At 43.0% G+C, this 16652-nt stretch overlaps 1 protein-coding gene across 1 annotated transcript in view; it reads right to left on the bottom strand.

Annotated features, from left to right (window-relative positions):
• Positions 1 to 16652, bottom strand: part of LOC311223934 (dolichyl-diphosphooligosaccharide--protein glycosyltransferase subunit STT3B-like) — a 101923-nt gene that overhangs the window by 56662 nt on the left and 28609 nt on the right. The window contains 1 exon segment of the mRNA XM_084308709.1: positions 4703 to 4811. Coding sequence (XP_084164835.1) covers positions 4703 to 4811 — 109 coding nt within the window.

Genomic DNA, 16652 nt, shown 5'->3' with positions numbered 1-16652 from the left:
GAGAGAGAGAGAGAGAGAGAGAGAGAGAGAGAGAGAGAGAGAGAGAGAGACATTAGACCTGGATACACTGAGGGGGAGAGAGAGAGAGATAGAGAGGGGGGAGAGAGAGAGAGAGATAGAGAGAGAGAGAGAGAGAGAGAGAGAGAGAGAGAGAGAGAGAGAGAGAGAGAGAGAGACCATTAGACCTGGATACACCTGAGAGGGAGAGCGAGAGAGTGGGAAGGAGAGAGAGAGCGAGAGAGAGAGCGAGAGTGAGAGAGAGCAAGACCATTAGACCTGGATACACCTTAACTGTTTTACCATGACATTATGTGATGGTTCTACCACTGTTTTAATATGGGTTAGGGTTAAGGGTATGGGTTAAGTGTGTGTGTGTGTGGGGGAGGGGGGGGGCACACATGAGAAAAGGATTACCAATACCCTAGAACGTATTTCATAACACGTCTAGTAGCCCAGTCCATAAAAAGCACCAGGAAACATGTCATGTTTCAGCCAATAATTGGCAATTTGCAATAAACACCGGGTGAGAAGTGGTTTATCTGACTGCGCGCATTACAGCTGCCTGTTTGACTGTCTAGAAACCTGGGGAATCGCAAGCTGCCTGATATACGACTGAGAACATAAAACATCCATCTGTAGCAGAATCTCATCTGTAACAGAATCGCATCTGTAAATGGTGCATTTATAGAACAGATTTTATCCTAAGTGCTTTACAATTTCTTGTTCCTCACATTCACCCGTTCACTCACACATTCACACACCGACGGCGGAGGCTGCACAGTGATGTAGTGGTTAACACTGTCGCCTCACAGCTAGAAGGTCCAGGGTTCGATTCCCGCTTGGGGACGAGGGCCCTCATTTATCAAAGTTGCGTACGCACAGATATGTGCTTAACCCGTGCGTACGACCATTTCTAAGCAAAGTGTGGGATTTATCAATTTGAACGTGAACTTGACTTTGTGCTTATATTTACGCAAAGCTCGGAGCATGCTTAGCTGACGCCCCGTGGTAGAAGATCGTTACTGCAGACGGACGGCATATGAGCTCCTCAGTTCATGCATTAGTTTCAACGCGGAAATAAGCTTTCGTGCATTACTTCCAACACTGGCGTGTTCAACTTCTGTATGCCCCGTAATTCATTATAGTTCATTGTAAAATAGCGACGGTAGTGTAATTATAACGGGCTCATGCGGGAACAAGAGGTTGGCTTGCTTGTTTGGCACGGGGGGCAGACGCAGAACACCCACCTCCAAACGCCATTAAATATTGTTTCAAATAAAAAGCGACATACTATTGTTTTGTGTCATGTTTCCAAATAAGATTGGCCACAACGGAATGCTTTCTACTTCAATTTGTTGGTTAGAATAGATTACCTCGCTCCGTTGAAACTTCACTGAGCTCCGCACACAGACATGATAATAATAACAACAACAACAACAACAACAACAACAACAACAACAACAACAACAACAACAACAACAATAATAATAATAGCTTCATTTTATATAGCGCCTTTCAAGAGACCCATGCAAGGTCGCTTTACATAGATGGGGGGGGGGAGGAATAACAAAGTAATAAACATAGTGGACAGACTATGTAAATATGATGATGGGATTCAAGTGCGCGTTTTTATTGATCACATAGTAGGGATGGGTACCGAATTCGGTACTTTTGAGGTACCGAACCGAAACATGTCGGTACTACCGAGTATCGAATCAAGTGAGAAAAAAAAAAAAAAAAAAAAAAAAAAAAAAATTATTAATTTTGTTTTTTTTACTTTTTTTTTTACTTTTTTTTAACTTTTTTCTTTTCATGTCAACGTTCACACGCACAATATATGCTTACCTAGGATTTGACTTGATTCAACAACAAAGCAGTCGGAGCAATGACAAGCCGAAAACTGTCGAAATTGTAGTTATTTGAAGTTTGGATTTTTTTTTTACGACTGAGGTAGGTAAATAAAATTTCTTGAGACTAAAGTACAGAAAAAAGGTACCGTTGGGTACCGGTATCGATTCACAGGTACCGGTACCGGTAACGGTATCGGTTCAAATGTGAAAGGTACCCATCCCTATCACATAGGCATGCTGTCAGAGTATGATGTCATAATCAAACATTCTAGAACATTTGTCGTCACAGATCATGTCATAATAGAACATAGGCTACATGGCATGGTCCATCGTGATATTGTAGACTGTTATTACTGTACCACCCATTGTGACAACAGCCTTGTGAGCTCCCGCACACAAACATGATGGAATTCAAGTTCATGTTTGTATTGATCACATAGGCAGGCTACACATGGCGTATAGGCTACATCATACATGGCAGTGAGATTCATTGTTCTTGTATATGCTCTCGTATTATTGTTTATATAGGCTACCCAAAACTGACATCAAAATAGATTGTATGCCTCTAGAAATCATATGCAGCAGGTAGAAAATTGACGGAAAATCCATCACGATTTGGAATAAAATTGAGAACTTTAATCCCTGGGTATTAATCGAACAAAACGTAAAAAGGCAGTCATATTCCAGCACAGTCTTTATTAGTGTTTGCGCTGCCCAGGCAGCAATGGTTAATAGATATCATATCCGACATCACCGTACGTGTACACGTCTGTCAGCCTGTCACATATTTCTCCATAACACGCTTCCCTCGGCTTAGTCCATTTTTTCACATTTCATGGGGGTGTTCCATTACCGTATATGGTTAATCGGGGCGGTTTTGGTATGCAAATACGTGAAAGTGTGCACGAGCCTCAGCGTAGGAGCAAGGTGATATTTATCATGACAGGTGTGCGTAGGACCTGTGTACGCACGTGTGATAAATCCCGTTTTTTTTGTGCGTGCACACATTCTAAATTCTGTGCTTACGTGTGGAAATAGAACATTTTCTAAGAAAACTTGATAAATGAGGGCCCAGGTTTCCACGTTGCCAGGTACCCAGGTGGGGTATCTCCCGGGCCTTTCTGTGTGGAGTTTGCATGTTCAGATCGCTAATGCTGTCGCGTTGCCTGACGAAGACGGACAGGAGCACTTGGATTGGTCCTGTGAGAGAATGAAACTCATCATCTCCTACCACCAACAAGAAGACAAAAGACGCCCCCCACCCTCCATTGTATCCAAAGACCCCACACCCTCACCTCTCCTGTCCAACCACCCCAAAACACATCACCCCCTCCCCATGGAACAGACCAATCACCCACCATTCCAGTCCGACCACTCACAATGGACACACCTTTTGCTCCCCCTGTATATAATGAGACCACAATCGTTGATCAGGAGCTCAGTTGGGTACACTCGGCCAGTGTCCACTCTGAGTCATCTTGCCGTAACTCTTTGATTTACCTGAACCTATTTTTGGTGTATTAAACCCATGTTTGTTTAAGCCTACCTGACTGTCTACATTTGATTAATCCGGAAACATTTCTCCCACAGTCCCCCGTGGCATGGCCCCAGGTTGCAGCCCCTATCTGCTCCTGACTGCCCTTGGGGGGGAAGGACGACGGGATGGGTCAAGTGCAGAGACTCAATCTCATCGGCGACCCGAAAAATATTGCATGTGTGTGTCACTACATGACCCCCCACCCACACAGGCACACACGCACACACAGGTTGCTAGGGAAACCGTTCATACCCAAATGTATGTCCCGTCAACTATTGCTTTAGCAAACACGCAACAGGAAACCAACTAAACTCAAACAAAACTCGAGTCCCTTTGGAATGTCATTGATGGTCGCGTTGAACCCAGTCTGTATGAAACACAACTGAACTGAGCAAATACCCAGAAAGAGAGAGAATCTCATCCATGTCTTCATAGATTGGATGAGAGCATCTTTCTTAACCCTTTCACTGCCGCACTGCCACACGGTTAACCCTTTCACTGCGACAACCAGAACCTGCAGATTCCTCCTGAGCAACGTCAGAAGGATCCGCCCCTTCCTGACAAAAGAAGCCACCCAACTCCTCGTCCAATCAACAGTCATCTCACGCCTCGACTACTGCAACGCACTGCTCGCTGGCCTCCCGGCCACTGCCACCAAGCCTCTTCAACTCATTCAAAATGCAGCGGCCCGCCTGATCTCAAACCTACCAAAGTCGGCCCATGTCACCCCACTTCTTAGGGACCTGCACTGGCTCCCCATTGCTGCACGTATCCGCTTCAAGGCCCTCGACCTAGCATACCGTGCGGCAAAGGGAACCGCTCCCGCCTACCTCCGGTCAATGGTCTCTAACTACACACCCTCAAAACCCCTACGCTCTGCATCTTCTGACCGCCTCAGACCTACTCCTATCCAAGCCCCGGGAGGGTCATCAAAGAGAAGCCGCCTATTCTCAGTCCCTGCCCCACAATGGTGGAATGAACTACCCACCCCAGTTAGGACAGCCGAAACACGTCCAATCTTTCGCAGTCGACTAAAGACTCACTTCTTCAACCATTATCTGAAATGATAATTTATATATATAAAAAAAAAAAAAGAAGACTAACCTTACTGTCCTAATAAACTAACCTACACTGTAACACGCAACACTTTGATAAACATTGTTACTCAGCTGATAGAGTTGTACCCTTCTTGCTGTCTTGTCGTACAGAACTTGTAAGTCGCTTTGGATAAAAGCGTCAGCTAAATGACTAAATGTAAAGGGTTATTAGGTATACAAGACCTTTCGTAACACGTGCAGCAACCCCCTGAACTCACCGTGCCGCCCACGATCCTGCCCAGCGGGTACCAGGCCCTCTCATCAAACCAGTTCAGGAACTCATAGAAGCCATTGGTGGTGAGGTGGTGAGTCGCCCTGTAGTTGAACCTGCAACCCAGACAGACAGACAGACAGACACAGTATTATACTATATGAAGTATACAGGGTTCCCACAGACTTTTAAGTACTTTTCCAAACACTATTTTTCATTTTCAAAGGATGTCACTCGAAGGATACAATTTACTTTTAAATGCTGTTTTTTTAAGCCTCTTCTTGGCCTGCTCATCAGCTAGAGCAGGGGTTCCCAAAGTTTTCAGGTCGCGACCCCCGAAATTACAGTGTCAGAGAGCCGCGACCCCCACTATTATAGGAGGTATAAAACATATTTTTTTAAGTAAACTATAATTTTTTATTTTTTTATATATTTTTTTATAAATGGAAATGTATGGTTGAAACATGCAAACATTCAAACGCACACACACTAATAAGCATTGGAGGCTTTTAACCAGGGCAGGACTGGGGAAATCATTCAGGCCAGGAAATATAGTGCGAAATATAGCCCCAGTCAGGCCACTTTTTAAGCGGGGGGTCCCCCACCAGGACATTTTGTGTTGTGACAATTGTTTTATTTGTACCCTTTAAATGCCAGTGTTTGTGGCATTTAAATGAGTGCATGAGTGTTTGTGACTGCATAAAAAAAAAATTAAATGGAAATAATCTGGCGACCCCCCCCCACGGCGGCTAGCGACCCCTCTAGGGAACCCCTGAGCTAGAGCATCACACGCGAAGAGATGAGGAAAAGCAGTTGGAGCGCGCAAGACAGCGACTCGTCAGATTTTATTAAAACAGAACAAAATAAACTATTTCTGGATTCAGAACAATTTGATCATGGATGAACAAAACGTTCAATGTGAATGATTGATTTGAATTTCAAGGACTTGTTAAAAAATGTGCTGTTTTCAAGGAATTCCAGGCCTAGACATTTTTGGTAAAAAATCAAGCACTTTAAGCACTTCAAGGACCTTGTGCAAACCCCGAGTACAGCAGCACTGTAAGACAGACAGACAGATAGTATTACTGTATGAAGTACAGCAGCAGTGTAAGACAGACAGATAGTATCACTGTATGAAGTACAGCAGTTCAGTTCAGAGTTTTTATTTGCCACATGGAATCAATAGTCAGAGTTTCTTCATTACACAATCATAAATATCATTCCATGGACAAAAGGAGCAGGAAGAAGAATAAATATTATAGTTACCTGCCCCTTATTCCTAAACTAAACAAGTATTTTACTTAATGGTCGGTGTACAACCTAATTTACACAAAATAATAATTTATACCATTATACAAGAAACACACAATCCACAGTTAAACAAGTAACAATTAAAGAATAATAATAAAGAATAAAAGAAAGAAAAAAATTAAAATATCTCACTATTCAGATCACATTTGATTTTCATACTGACAATTTTCTTTTTGAATTTTTCTTTTTTGAATTGATAAACACTATTACATCCCTTAACACATTAACTGCCACGCTTATATCCATCAATGTATGATCACTGCCACAAGTCTAAGCCTATGGAGATGTTTACCGTCTTTGCAGGGCTATAACTTTTTAAATTGTATTGCTAAATTGACATTACTATGGCCCATTCAACATCGATTATCTATCGTTCAGGATGTAGGAACGTTTTACTTTTTCATTCATAGATTCATAAGAAAATACCGTCTAGAATATAAATATGTTTTTATCGTTTTCTGCAGTAATTCCTAGAACGCTAGTTATAGGCATAAACGCATATATAGATTATCAACTGCCGTTTGTTGGCGATACACGCTATATTAAAAATGTCAACTGTACATGATCCTAAACGTTATGACTGATCATGCGCGGATGAACGGGGGGGGGGGGGGTCGTTTATAATTCCGTGATAGTCAGTAAATGCTTTACGTAGTATGGGTGATATATTGATCAGAGCAGTTTGCATGAATAATAATAAACACTCACGCTGAAAATGACGTCAGCGTCCTCTTACCGTTCGCCGATGAGACTGGAGGAAAAAGATCCCACTTATTTGACGGTGATCTCCTAGATCCTTTTCCGGTTTGTATAATCATAATAAACGCCCAAATCATATAGATTATTGCGTTATGGCAGCGATCGCTACACACGGACGTGTGTCTACACTACAGTCCCGCAACAATATGTGAGTGGCGGACGCATTTGCCAGATGCACAGAGATCTCCACTCTCCAGAGATCCATTTCCGGTTGCAACTTGCTGATCATCCACCAGGCGGCAGTATTGAAGCGTTGCAGAGTTGTGCAGGCTCCCACTGTATCAGACCAGGCTCCGTGAGGGCATTCTAAATACCATGGCAAAAAAATTAAATATGATCTCAATAACGTTGTACGCCGTGGAATGGCAGAATTAGCATGAACTTGAATCACGTTGTACAACGTTTTTGGGGCAGGATGTGTTAAGCTCGCAATGGAGAGAATTCCACATCTTTACACAAATAACTGAAGGACACATCTGTTTAAGTGTGGTACGTGCAAACTGATGTTTAAAATTGTATTTTCTCCTACTAAACTCACTTTCTAAATGAAAAAGATTTTGTAGTTTTTCTGGCAGTGTATTATTTCTTGCCCTAAATATAATTAACATTGTTTGAAACTTAACCATGTCCTCAAGTTTAATTATTCTAGATTTAATAAATAATGTGTTTGTGTGTTCTCGATAATTCACTTTGTGTGATTCTTACAGCCCTCTTCTGTAGTATATATAATGGTTTTATATTGGTCCTATAAGTATTCCCCCATACTTCAACACAATAACTGATATAAGGTGAGATGAGTGAACAGTAGAGTGTTCTCATTGCCTCATACTCTAACACATCCTTTACTTTATTCATAACAAAAATAAAGAAATCTTTTTTTTAACGTGTGCTATGTGAGATTTCCATGTTAATTTATCATCCATAATCACACCAAGAAAACGAAATTCATTAACTCTCTATATCAACTCCATCTATGGTCAGTACTATATTTTCATCTAGTTTTCGATTGCCAAAAATCATAAATTTAGTTTTTTTCAGATTCAGTGATAGCTTATTTACATCAAACCATTTCTTTAGCTTCGTCATTTCATACACAATATATTCAGCTAGTTCCTTTAAATTATTTCCAGAGCAAAATAAATTGGTATCATCAGCAAACAAGACAAACTGTAATAGTTTTGAAACATCACAAATATCATTAATATATAAAAGAAAGAGTTTGGGTCCCAAAACCGAACCTTGAGGTACCCCACATTACATTTTCATGAGCTCAGATTTTACATCTGCCAACTGCACATATTGTTGCCTATTGTGGAGATAACTACTCAACCATTCAAGAACCATTCCTCTCACACCATATGAACATAATTTAGAAATTAAAATATTATGATCTAAGGTATCAAATGCCTTTTTTATCAATCAATAAACACCCCTATTGTTAATTTCCTTTTATCTGTTGCTGTTGTTATTTCTTCAATAATATTCATTAAGGCAGTCGCTGTTGATCTGTTTTGCCTAAAGCCATACTGGCTTTCGCTCAGCAGTTTGTTCTTTTCCACAAAACAATCTAACTTATGCGAAAACAGTTTCCATGTTAGTTAGTTGACATGCAAAAATACAGAATACCTTCACATGGAATGCTTTTTCCCGTTATGCTCCTATGAGGATCGTAGGACGCTTGGATCATACACATACACATACTCTCGAGCGCAACAGTAAGAAGCATTTTGTATAAAAGTATTCTGTACTTCTGTATGACAACTATTAAAGAAACTTGAAACTTGAAACTTGAACTACAGCTCATTACAGTAATATTCCACAATTATTACATTTTAGATAGTAATAATGGTACAGAGCCTTGAGTAGCTCCCTGGTTCGACCTTGGTCCAGGAATTTGTTTTGTCTGACTGACTGATTGACTGGCACATTTATCCCAGCCACGTCACTTTAAATTTGATTTGAATAGAGTGAAATATAACTATTGATTTGAGTGGAGTGAGTTTTAACAACTCCGTCCAAATGACTGAATGCATTATTAGTCCAAGTGTCTTAATCAGTTCATTTTGGTAGGTCCTGTGCGCGGTAAACAGATCCAAAATCTTCTTATTGCAGTCCAAAAGCTTCGATAATCCAAAAATGACCACGTCTTCAAGTTGGTAGCCCGATTATGATGTCCCAATAGGCAGAGAGGGTTAGCCTTATTCTGCTTCTTGAAGAAAATATGCAATCCACTGATTAGATCCATTTAGAGTTGATTTGAGTATAGTCCGGCAACCGGCACGAAGCAGAGCATAGCAGTGTTGGGCTTCATGGAGGCAGTAGAGGCGGCGGTAGGAACGGCCTTGAGGAGCCTGGGGAGAGGAGATAAATGCGACTGTCTCTGGGAAGGGCTGGGAAGGAACTATGAGAGCAATGACACTGGTCTATAGTTAGTGAAGCTGTGCTTATCTCCTACTTTGTAAAGTGGGATCACTTTTGCTACCTTCATCCTGTCTGGAAAAATACCTGTCTGAAAAGAAAGATTACAAATATAACAGAGAGGTTTGATTATACAATCAATTGTCTTCTTCACTATAATCATATCTATCCCATCACTGTCAATGAATGTCTTATTCTTTGACTTTGATACAATGGATATGATTTCTGCTTCACTGACATTTCCCAAAAACATAGACTGCAGTACTTTACTATCTCCTCTCCATCCTTCCTGTAATGGTTCATCGTGTTTTTGAATGGCATCTGCCAGACTGTAAGACAGACAGACAGATAGTATCACTGTATGAAGTACAGCAGCATTGTAAGACAGACAGACAGATAGTATTATTATCTGCATGCACTCATCTGTGTTTCACTACACACATGAGTGCATGCTTACCAACTGGCAGTCTACAACACTACTATCACCGACATCTAAGAAGGGAGATCCCCCCTTGAACGGCCTTTCTAAGGTTTCTCTCCTCCACATTGCCTGTGGTGCATTTTTTCCTATTGCTAGGTTTTAGTGAGTTTTTCCTTACCTTCGCGTGGGGTATGTCTGGGAGTGTTGCACTCATTTATTTTGGATTTATTTTAAATTTGTTGGACCTTATGGTGTTCTTGTTTTGTTCTTGACTTATTGTGATGTTTCTTCTTGACTTGTTTAAATAAGATGTGTCCGGCCCATGGGGACATTAATGTGTGTTGTCGGGCCTTACAAATAAATTTGATTTGAAATTTGATTTGATTACTGTATGAAGTACAGCAGCACTGTAAGACAGACAGACAGACAGATAGTATTACTGTATGAAGTACAGCAGCACTGTAAGACAGACAGACAGATAGTAGGGCTGGCAATCGAAGCTTCGGGCCGAGCTTCGATTTTAATTCGAAGCTTCGAACATTTTAAATAATTTTTTTTTTTTTATCTTATGTTGTGGGACTTGTACAGCACTTTGGTAAACTTTGTTGTTTTTAAATGTGCTCTATAAATAAAGTGGATTGGATTAATGAATTAAGTAGCCCCTTTCGTGACTGTGACGCAGCCAACAAGGTTTCACTCGGCTGTGTGATTTAATTCAAGGTGGATCGCTGTTGTCGTTTGAACAACTAACTATTATTTATGTATTGCATGCATTTCTACATTTTATTTCCTATTTTGTTTATTCATCCCAGTATCTTTCTTTCTTATGTGTGGAATTCTACAAGGCATGTAGGTGTATATGTGTTTGAGGATGATATCCTTCAAACAGGCAATAGTGATGATATAATTTGGGCAGTGCTGAGTTGGCTTACTTTCCTCCAGTGTATTTGTCCCCCGGCCCCACCCAATGGCCCCATGCGTGCACACACACACACAAATCAAAGTAAAAAAAAATGTAAAAAAAAAAGAAAAAAAATGAAAATTGAAAAAGATTTTTTATTTTTTTTGCTCCGATTTTTTTTGGTTCGAAGCTTGTGCCATCGAACGAAGCTTCGAAGCTTCGAAGTATTTAAGACAGCCCTAACAGATAGTATTATAAACGACCAGGCAGGGTTCCCACGCTTGCCTTGAATTTTTTTTCCATACTACCTACTGATTTTCCAGGTACCATATTAAGTGATGATCTATAGGCCCCTGAAGTTTTCCACCCCCATCCACGCCCCCCTCCCCTCACACACACAACCCCCTAGGACACCTGACTACTTACTTGATTTAAAAGATGTGCCAGTCAAGTCTACATTGTAAATGCTTAGAGATTATGTCTTATTGATAATATCAATGCATGAAATAATGCAACAAGCTGTAGATGAACAACAATTTATTGAACTGGAACACATGAGCACTGGGATTGATATATGTTCTCTCTTCCACTCCTCTCCTATCTCATCCTGTCCTCTTCTCTCCACACCTCCCCTTGTGTCCGCTCCCGTCTTCTCTTCCTACTCTTCTCAACTCCTCTCCACTGTTCTCCCTTTTCCTCTGTCATCCTTCTCTTCCATCTTCGCGGCCTCTTCTCTTCATGGCTAACTGGCTCGTTATGAGAGCTAACGTTGGCTAGCTACTGTACCCGGGGCTGGCTAACTGGCTATCGTTATGAGAGCTAACGTTGGCTAGATACTGTACCTGGCGCAGCCTAACTGGCTCGTTATGAGAGCTAACGTTGGCTAGCTACTGTACCCGGCGCTGGCTAACTGGCTATCGTTATGAGAGCTAACATTGGTAGCTACTGTACCTGGCGCTGGCTAACTGGCTCGTCATGAGAGCTAACGTTGGCTAGCTACTGTACCTGGCGCTGGCTAACTGGCTCGTTATGAGAGCTAACGTTGGCTAGCTACTGTACCTGGCACTGGCTAACTGGCTCGTTATGAGAGCTAACGTTGGCTAGCTACTGTACCTGGCGCTGGCTAACTGGCTCGTTATGAGAGCTAACGTTGGCTAGCTACTGTACCTGGCGCTGGCTAACTGGCTCGTTATGAGAGCTAACGTTGGCTAGCTACTGTACCTGGCGCTGGCTAACTGGCTCGTTATGAGAGCTAACGTTGGCTAGCTACTGTACCTGGCGCTGGCTAACTGGCTCGTTATGAGAGCTAACGTTGGTAGCTACTGTACCTGGCACTGGCTAACTGCCTCATTATGAGAGCTAACGTTGGTAGCTACTGTACCTGGCGCTGGCTAACTGGCTCGTTATGAGAGCTAACGTTGGCTAGCTACTGTACCCGGGGCTGGCTAACTGGCTATCGTTGTGAGAGCTAACGTTGGCTAGATACTGTACCTGGCGCTGCCTAACTGGCTCGTTATGAGAGCTAACATTGGCTAGCTACTGTACCCGGCGCTGGCTAACTGGCTATCGTTATGAGAGCTAACGTTGGTAGCTACTGTACCTGGCGCTGGCTAACTGGCTCGTTATGAGAGCTAACGTTGGCTAGCTACTGTACCTGGCGCTGGCTAACTGGCTCGTTATGAGAGCTAACGTTGGCTAGCTACTGTACCTGGCACTGGCTAACTGGCTCGTTATGAGAGCTAACGTTGGCTAGCTACTGTACCTGGCGCTGGCTAACTGGCTCGTTATGAGAGCTAACGTTGGCTAGCTACTGTACCTGGCGCTGGCTAACTGGCTCGTTATGAGAGCTAACGTTGGCTAGCTACTGTACCTGGCGCTGGCTAACTGGCTTGTTATGAGAGCTAACGTTGGCTAGCTACTGTACCTGGCGCTGGCTAACTGGCTCGTTATGAGAGCTAACGTTGGTAGCTACTGTACCTGGCACTGGCTAACTGCCTCGTTATGAGAGCTAACGTTGGTAGCTACTGTACCTGGCGCTGGCTAACTGGCTTGTTATGAGAGCTAACGTTGGCTAGCTTCTGTACTTGGCGCTGGCTAACTGGCTTGTTATGAGAGCTAACGTTGGCTAGCTACTGTACCTGGCGCTGGCTAACTGGCTCGTTATGAGAGCTAACGTTGGTAGCTACTGTACCTGGCACTGGCTAACTGCCTCGTTATGAGAGCTAACATTGGTAGCTACTGTACCTCACGCTGGCTAACTGGCTCGTTATGAGAGCTAATGTTGGCTAGCTACTGTACCTGGTGCTGGCTAACTGGCTCGTTATGAGAGCTAACGTTGGCTAGCTAGTTAGCAAGATTGCACTGCTTACTAACTAACGTTGATAAACCCAGTTGATAAACGTTGATTACCACACAGTTAAAACACAGCTACTTACATTTGAGGATAAACTTGCATAAGAAGTTTCACTGTAGATGCCAAGGCTCCCTTGGCTCACCAAGTTGCCTGCATCAAATTCCAACATATAGGATGCCAAGAGCATGCTCTACAACATGGGATCATCCATTTCTATCTACAGTAAAAGCTGTTCACGTGTAAAGGGTTTTTATAAACTCATGTTAATTCTGTGCTCAATAGTTAAATTTTATTACACATCATCCAATGAAATTTTCCAGGACAACTGTTTCTATTTCCATGTAATTGGTCACTTTTGCTCAGTTTCCATGCCTTTCCATACCTGGAAAATGAAAAAATGAATCCCATGTTTTCAATGTTTTCCAGGTACCGTGGGAACCCTGCCAGGACTTGAGACCCCACCGGCTTCCCACCACCAGTGAACAACGACAGTTGTGTTTGTAGGGACGACTGGTCCCAAGCCGGAGGTACCACTGCATCACGAACCTGGGTCTCTGGGATGGCAGGGAATACTTATATACCTCTCTCTACACCACCCAGCTGCTCCCCTTGTGCTTTTTTATTCCGTTATGTCCTGAAGAATGATAGGAACACCTCAGGTACAGCACTAGATTTATAGATTTATAGAGGCCCCCTCTGCATGTAGGAAAGACACTTTTACAGATTTGTCAATTCAATCAAATGGATTTTTAGTGGATGACACGTAACCTCTGTTCAGATGTAACACAAGGTGTGTCACGGCACTAGATTTATGGGGTCGCCGCTTGGTGGTTTTCTGTGCACCCGTCTTTTCTCTCTGTCTCTCCTCCCTCTCCAGCTTGCAAGTTCTCCATTTCCACTGCAGAAGAGATCAGCGTGGCTGGTGTGTGGGAACATTCTGTTATTGATTGGTGGATAGTGAGATCAGAGATGTGTGGATAGCTAGGTGTGTGTGTGTGTATGTGTGTATGTGTGTATGTGTATGTGTGTGTGTGTGTGTGTGCGCGCGTGCGTATATGCACATGCATGTGTGTGTGATCCTAGGGCTGGGCGATATGGAAAAAAATCATATCGCGATAACGATATGATAATTTTATTTTATTTCTCGATATCGATAATTATCGAATTGTTATAAGTATAAAAAAAAAAAAAAAAAAATTTAACAACAGATGTATGTTTATTTTGCAGCAATTCTTTGTCATTGCCGCCATCTTTAGTGTTACATCCCCTCACACTCCAGTTCTCAGGCTGCAGCTGGTTTAAAAGCTAAAGTAAACCGGCTTCTCTGCTGGCTGTGGCTCCAGGGGAGTTGAACAGTTCTGGCTCTGCTAGTTTATTTTCGATCTTTTGGCGCTTTTTTGGTGGACAAACCACCGCACATGTGCACTGTGACTCGTGACTGGAGACTAGTTCTGCTAGCACACATAGCCTACTGTGTACAGACGGTTTCAAACTGTATTTTAAATTAGAAAGCAAACAAAATAAATGGACAAGAGAAAAATAAATCTGAATTTGGTCAGTATTGTCATTTGGACAAGCAAAGCCATTACTTTAAGTTGCAGGCAAGAAAGACAAGTCTGTCCACTGTCTCTGGTTTTAAAACTGCCCTGTTGCAGGTATATAATATAAAAAAAAAAAAAAAAAAAAAAAAAAGATTATTTCGATATTCGATATCGATTATTAAAATATATCGCGATATTTATCATTATCGTTATATCGCCCAGCCCTATGTGATCCTCTCTTTATGTAAGGATGAGCTTTGGAATCGATACTCACGGATGCATGCGATTCCATGAATTGGACAATTAGGTTCTCGATTCCCATCCTATAGTGTTGTAAGAGTCATGGTTTCAAGTTTCAAGTTTCAAGTTTCTTTAATAGTTGTCATACAGAAGTACAGAATACTTTTGTACAAAATGCTTCTTACTGTTGCGCTCCAGAGACTGTGCATGACAAGATAAGTATGAAATAAAAACATAGTAAAAATTTGAAGTAAAAAAAGAGGTCACAGTGTTCAGTTTAGACATATGTACAATGTTCGTAGACGTAGTTACCATACAATATACAATACTGTGCAGTGTACTAATATACAATACTATATAGTGCAAGGCATAAATGGACGAGGTGCAGTTTAGGTACAATTCACAGTAGGTGTACGAGTTGTAGTGCAAATCCTTTATCAATAAATATAAAGTGTAAGTGTGTTTGTGTGATCTAAAGTGTGGAGAGTGGGTGCTGCAGTGTGTTGTTTGTTTGAGTGAGTGTGTGCTTGTGGGTGTGTGTGCTGTGTGCATTTGATGGTTGTTGCATAGTGATTATTGTTCGTTTAGCGATTATTGTTCGTTTAGCAGCCTGATGGCCTGGGGATAGAAGCTCCTTCTGAGTCTTTCTGTGCTCGCCATAAGACTCCGGTATCGCTTGCCTGACGGCAGCAGTTCAAAGAGGCAGTTGTTCGGGTGGCTCGAGTCCTTAATAATTCTCTTAGCCTTCCCCTTGCACCGCTTGTTGTAAATGTTCTGGAGGGTGGGAAGCCCCCCTCTAATTGTGCGTTCGGCTGAACGTGTCACTCTTTGTAGTCTGCTACGGTCTTGTGCAGTGCTATTCCCAAACCAGGAGGTGATGTTGCCGGTCAGGATGCTCTCTATTGTACATGAGTAGAAGTTCCTAAGGATCTTCTGACTGACTTGGAACTTCCTTAGGCGCCTGAGGAAGTAGAGGCGTTGTCGTGCCTTCTTCACAACACTGTCAATGTGTGTGGTCCATGTCAAGTCCTCGGATATGTGGGCTCCGAGGTACTTGAAACTGTTCACTCTCTCAACTGGTGCCCCGTCGATGCTGAGGGGGCTGTAGTCCTTGACCCCCGACCTCCTGAAGTCCACAATCATCTCTTTTGTTTTGCTGACGTTCAGGGAGAGGCAGTTCTCCTGACACCACTGTGACAGGTTCTCTACCTCTTCCAGGTAGGCCCTTTCGTCGTTGGCAGAGATCAGGCCCACCACTACTGTGTCATCAGCAAATTTGATGATGGTGTTGTTGTTCCGCTGTGCTACGCAGTCATGTGTGTACAGGGAGTAGAGGAGGGGGCTCAGAACACAGCCCTGGGGGGCCCCTATGTTGAGCGTGATGGATGAGGAGGTGCAGTTGCCGGCTCTTACCACCTGGGGTCTGCCCGTCAGGAAGTCCAGGACCCACTGGCACAGGTCATAGTTCAAGCCCAGGTCCCTGAGCTTGGCTATGAGTTTGGAGGGGACTATGGTATTGAATGCTGAGCTGTAGTCGATGAACAGCATTCTCACATAGTTCCCCTTCCTCTTGTCCAGATGTGATGCTGCTGTGTGCAGCACATGGGCTATGGCGTCCTCCGTGGACCTGTTGGGGCGATATGCAAATTGCAGAGGGTCCAGGTTGATGGGGAGGGAGGAACAGATGTAGCCCTTCACTAGCTTCTCAAAGCACTTCATGGCTATGGAGGTGAGGGCTACAGGGCGGTAGTCGTTGAGGCAAGCGGGCGTAGATTTTTTGGGTACAGGGATGATGGTGGACTTCTTCAGACAGGTGGGGATGACGGCCTGTTCCAAGGACAGGTTGAAGATGTCAGTGAATACCGGGGCCAGTTGGTCGGCACAGACTTTTAGGACGCGGCCGGGGATGCCGTCCGGTCCTGCTGCCTTCCTGATATCCACTTTTTTAAAGATCCGTCTCACCTCATGCTCTGTTACCCTGAACACTGAGTCTCCATCAGCAGACCCCCCCCC

This window comes from Notolepis coatsorum (genome assembly GCF_963971535.1).
Source record: "Notolepis coatsorum genome assembly, chromosome: 2".
NCBI classification, from domain to species: Eukaryota; Metazoa; Chordata; class Actinopteri; order Aulopiformes; family Paralepididae; genus Notolepis; species Notolepis coatsorum.
The sequence above is the reverse complement of the archived record's forward strand: the minus strand, read 5'-3'. Positions and strand labels throughout refer to the sequence as shown.